The 5,609-nt window shown below is 48.5% G+C and overlaps 1 protein-coding gene across 1 annotated transcript; it reads right to left on the reverse strand.

The window, feature by feature from the left end:
* Window positions 1-749: 749 nt before the first annotated feature.
* LOC112882782 (ornithine decarboxylase-like) lies at window positions 750-2,538 on the reverse strand. The gene is made up of 2 exons (XM_025947928.1): window positions 2,452-2,538; window positions 750-2,226 (listed from the first exon to the last, which is right to left on the reverse strand). The coding sequence occupies exon 2, from the start codon at window positions 2,154-2,156 to the stop codon at window positions 921-923; it is 1,236 nt and encodes a 411-aa protein (XP_025803713.1). The 5' UTR covers window positions 2,157-2,226; window positions 2,452-2,538; the 3' UTR covers window positions 750-920.
* Between the last annotated feature and the right edge of the window lie 3,071 nt (window positions 2,539-5,609).

A 5,609-nucleotide genomic window follows, 5' to 3' on the forward strand; every position in this document is an offset into this window, starting at 1 on the left:
GGCAGGCTTGTGTTTCCTATCAGGACGCGTCTCCGTTGACGAAAACATCGAAGTCGTGGATTTCCACGTATGCGTGCGTTCACATCAAATTTAGAGAAGCGGAAGAATTATGTCTCTATTGTGGGTTGAGGCTTCTCTCCGATGAAGTGTTCTTACGTAGTGAAGGCTAGTAAAAATAAGTGTTGTAGTCTCAATCTTTCGCGACAGAAGGTGTCATTGCATAATAGGTAAAATCAAAAGAGAATTACAGATTTTATCACAAGCCACACATCATACTGCAAAACAGAATTGCCTGAAGATGCCTTTTTAGGAACATTAATAGGATGAAGAATTCAAACTGGTGCAATTCTACATTTAGATCGTGATATCAACTAAAAAGTACCCTGACCTTTAAATAAATAAAAGAGATATATGTATTGGTGTCAATTAAAGAACCAAACACGGAGTAGATCTGGTACATCCCGGCTGGGCTTCATTTGCATGGTCCCATCCCTAGCGGGCTCATCCGGGCCCTAAGCATGCGGCCCATGGTCATGGCTAATATCTTTTTGTATAATTATAGTTTAAAACGCAAGAATTCATTTTTTTCGATTGTCCTTGGAATTGTATAGCCAAATGAATTGAATCCATTGTTCATAGAGGCGTGTGTGTAAGATGCCTATGCCATTGTGTTCATATATATAATCGGATCAGAGCTAGAGCAAAGCTAAAGAAAATGCTGCAATATCATGTATTTACCAATGGATAATAATTGACAATCGAATATACTGTTTTTTACATATAACACCTCAATGTAAAATAAATTACATTTGAACCAACAACTTCTAGAGAAAAGATGTACAATTTCATTTCACAAAAAGTGTAATAACTTAAAGCCCCTGCTTCAATATCCGTCCTGACATCGTCGACGATGTTCTTGCTCAGGTGGAGTACTCCAAGTAGATCTTTATCTCTGACGTGTCAAACCCGTTGAACTTGGAGCCGGCCGCTGTGCTGTAGGCGCCCATGTCATCGAAGATGAGCCAGTCGCCCACGCTCATCTCCGGCAGCTGGTACCCGCTCACCACCGTGTCGAGGGAGTCGCACGTCGGCCCGAACACGGTAGACGTGTGCGTCTTCTCGCCGGGCCGCGGGCTGGCCAGCGGCCTCGGGCGCGGCACGTAGTGGTCCATGAGGATGCAGTTGAGCGAGCCGTAGAGGCCGTCGTCGATCCAGTACTCGCGCACCTCGCCGCGCGTGCGCTTCCCGATGACGCGCGCGGCGAGCGTGAACGCGGTCTCGGCGAAGTACCTCCCCGGTTCGCCGATGACCTCCACGCACGGCAGGTCGCTGAAGTGCTGCGCGAGCGCGTCGTTGATGACGACCGCCGCCTCGTCGAACGTGGCGCCGGCCGTGAATCCGCCACCGATGTCCAGCATGCGCATGGGCGGCATGCCGAGGGCGACGGCCGCGTCGAACGCCGCGCGCGCGGCCTCGATGGCCTCGCGGTACACGTCCATGCGGGACGCGCCGCTCCCGACGTGGAAGGAGACGCCCGCGACGTTAAGCCCCGCGCTCTGGGCGGCGCGCAGGAGCGGCACCACCTCGTCGGCGTGCGCGCCGTACTTGGTGCCCAGGTCGATCTTGGCCTCGCCGCCGTCGGGGCCCTTGAGGCGGAGCAGGAGCTCGCAGTTGGGGTGGCATCGCTTGACCTTGGCCACCTCCTCCACGGAGTCGTAGGTGGTGAGGTTGACGCCAACCTCCGCGGCGTACTCGAGGTGCGGCTCGGGCTTGCAGGGGTTGGCGAAGACGATGCTGCGTGGGCGGACGCCGAGCGCGAGCACGGCCTCGATCTCGGCACGGCTGGCGCAGTCGAAGCCCGCGCCGAGCGCGGCCAGCGCGCCGACGAGCGCCGGCTCGGGGTTGCACTTGACGGCGTAGTAGGGGCGCACGTCGGGGAGCGCGCGGCGCCAGGCGCGGAAGAGGTCGGCGACCCTGGCGAGGTCGAGGACGTGGAAGGCGCTCCGCTGCGCGGGGCTGGACGTGGCGACGATGGAGCGGATGAGGCCGGCGACGGCGTCCTTCTCCCTGAGCCCGACGCGGTCTAACGAGAGCACCTTCTTGCCCTTGACGCCCGGGGCCACCAGCACGGCCTGCATGGGGCTGCCTCCGCCCATGGTGCTGACGTAGTGACGCTGTCGACGCTTACTTGGCAGACGCTGCTCGAGCAATGTGATGGTTGCTCAGCTAAAATCCAGAAGACACAGATGAAACGAACAATTGGTCATTCCTCCATTGAAGTAGATAGAAGGTGATGTAAACGCTGCAACGACCCTGCAATCCAAGCCATTATTGCGTACGGTGGCGGGCCGGAATGGCATGGATGCGCGCCGGGGTGAGTGGAGAACATAGGTTAATTATCCTGCATAAATTTTCCAAGCAATGCACTTCAAGTCTGGCCAGTTAACTCACCACGACGCGATCCAATCAATGGATTAGACTGCAGGTGATGCCAAGCAAAGCGTGGAGAGAATCCAAGATCGCCCTGGTCTGCTTGGTGCGCGCGCGGCTTGCTCGGCGTGGTCAGTGGGCGCTGCGGTTGCCGTTATATAGCAGGAGGGAGGGGGGGGGGGGGGGGGTGCCCGCGGCGAGGGACGTGTTCACGCTTGGACCGAGCAGTGGCCAGCAAGGGGTTAGGTATGCACCTAGGGCACAGCGACAGCGAGGGAGAGATCATGGGTTGGTGGCAGCAGCAGCAGCAGCAAGGTCAAATCGGTTACTATTACTACACCGCAGCACCTCACCCGGCCTGGCGCGGCCGCACAATGCAATACAATGTGGACGAGTGCACGGCACGCCCGCGCGAACCCGCGATGCCGCCGCGCGCGGCGCCGCTCTGGCGGCGAGGGGCAGGAAGGAGCATCTCTGCACCCAGGCACGACCGATCGAGAGGCAGTTTGCGATGCATGGTAGGTACGTAGAGAGTGGACACTTGGTAGTCCCCTGGCAGCTTGCGTGACGACCGCCTCCACGGGGAGCGCGTTTTATTTCGCATTTTATCTGTACGTGGCGCTACGGCTGATCTCTGATCAGGTGTGGTGGATTTGTTATCGTCAAACCTAACACCAATGCATGCAATGCCTTCTCAAAAGTCTGTTAACATGGCTGCGATTACGCAGGATCCTTGATGAAGAATTCTCAATGTGCAGGAACAGATATGGATGGTGCATGAATATAATCCGACGATGCTTTTCGTGGAGAACAGGATGGAGAAGCTTCCTTGGCAGAGCCACGCGACGTCAACTGAAAATGTGCAGTATCAAGCGACTGAAATTCAGGACGTGTACGTTTTCCCTGTACAGGTTGTCAGCATCGCCTAAGACAATCCATCGAGTTTTTTTTTTGAGAAAATCCATCGAGTTTCATGCTTGCGTCAAGTCTCACATGCTTCTCGTGCATGGAGCGCAGCTGGTCCAAACTACTAGAATCGAAAGTGCGACGAAAACAGCGGTCATGCCCATCTGTCGGTGTCACAAAAGGAGCACACGGCAAATTCATCACTGGCTAGGCCCCTGATCAGAAGTAAATCGAGTTCGTTCTCCGCGCGCGGTCGCGGGGAAGCGTCGAGGAATCGAGTTAAAGCGAGTCGTCGTTTCGCATCTGAATCTTGGACCTGTCAACCATCGACACTCCGAGCGCGTGCGTGCGTCGTCAGGAACGGAGAAGACAATCTTTGACGAGGTCTCGTCACCACCAGCTGAAGGAAGCTGCCTGCATCAGGGAGATCAGATAACCCATGAGGACGTCTCGCGCGAGTCTGACCGGCCGGAGACTCTTGCCCTGCTCTGCCTGATGAACACCACCTGAAGCTCTGCTCTGGACTCCACGAGTCAATGTGCTCGAGTTTGGAGCACATGTGCAGAGACATTCATACAAGTGTGCACCTGACGGCGTACTCTTAATTTCTGAGATGATTGACCTTCTTTTTTTTTAAAAAAAGTAACTGGTACAAGTAGTTATACTGACTGCCGTCCCTGTTCAGCTGCTACGCTTGTTGATTACCGGCCATCTTGATCGACGGTCCACGTTTCTGAAATTCTTGTCCATCCAACTCGTGCTTCTCTCTCAAAAATGAAGGAAACAGAAAGAAGAATGTTCAGGCATTTGTGTTCGTATCATTCGCCTAAAAAGGCAATTACAGCAGTAATAATCAATTAACCCACGTGCCCAATTTACGTGCGTGATACAAATTATAGCAGAAAACAATAGACAAAGCAATCGCCCTCGGCCACTTGATTAAAACTCCCAGCAAAACTCACGATTCTTGTATTGTTTTCTTGTGGTTTTAGTGGGTATCTTACTATTACTAATTGGAAGTTTTTTAAAGTCTCTACGTGAAGCCACCTAGGATACTAGTTGGACATTCTAAGAAAATAAAGAAATTTTAGAAATTCTTATAAAAAAATAGAAACATCCGGACATCAATTCGACAACTCTAATCATAATGGTCATTGAATCTATTATTTTTTCTAATAAATTACCCACCTCCACCATCATGAAAATAGGATAAAGTAACCCTCTAAACATGTATCTAAATTACCCACCTCTGGCATTATAAATAATAATCTAAAGTAACCCTCTAATCTTCATGCAAATTACCCGCATATGCCATTATAAAAATAATATCAAATATTCCTCTAAGTTTGTATATAAATTATCTAATTATGTTATTGTTAAAAGTTAAAGTAACTCCTAAATCTGTATCTAAGTTGTATAATTATAATAAAACTTTAAAGTGCAGCAATATAAAATTCTAAATTATTATATCTATCATTATTAATATATTATTTATGTTATTGCTTATATAAAATATTATCCATGGTGGCGTATCATGTATGGGGGAGATATAAGAATATCAATTTTTATGTTGTTTACTTAGCTTAAACAGATGATTCAATTAAATACATATCAAATACATATGGAGATGTGATACAAAGTAAAAAATATTGTTACTACCTAAACATATTACAACCAGATAATTATAAGTATGTACTTTTAGAGTATTGTACGTTACAATATTTAATAGATGAAAGAGAAATATGATAGATAATTATAATTATTAGCTATATATATTTTATTTTTATATTAATTCTAATTAGCCTGTTCAGATGAACATTGGAGGCAGCTAAAGAAGATGAAATATATTTTCACTAGGTGTTTAGAATTCGTAAATATATGTCCGCTAAGCTAATTACTATAAGGTTGAAAAGGACCAAATCAACCCCACACCCACCCCTATAACCACCCGAGAATCTTCAACAGATTACTTATCCCTCTTCCCAATATTAAAAAATTGATGTTTTCGTGATTAGAGGTGCTCCACCAGATTACCAATCCAATGCCAATTACCTAAGAGTGTTTGGTAATAACCGAAACACACCTCTCTCTCATCAAAATGAAGGGAATTTATCCCTCTACCTTATGCTTGGTGGTTGGATTTTGGTAGTCTGTTGCAGCAACCATTATCAAAAATATAAAAGTAATTATTGGTAATGTAGAAAGAGTGTGTTTTTGGTGTTAGATATGAGTAATTTGTTGGAAATGCTCCCTTCGTGTGGAGGCTGAACTTA

Source organism: Panicum hallii, chromosome 2 (assembly GCF_002211085.1).
Source record: "Panicum hallii strain FIL2 chromosome 2, PHallii_v3.1, whole genome shotgun sequence".
In the NCBI taxonomy this organism is placed as follows: Eukaryota; Viridiplantae; Streptophyta; class Magnoliopsida; order Poales; family Poaceae; genus Panicum; species Panicum hallii.

Bases quoted from the DNA above. Each gene is read 5' to 3' on its own strand.
- LOC112882782 (XM_025947928.1), bottom strand. From the start codon at position 2,156: ATGGGCGGAGGCAGCCCCATGCAGGCCGTGCTGGTGGCCCCGGGCGTC.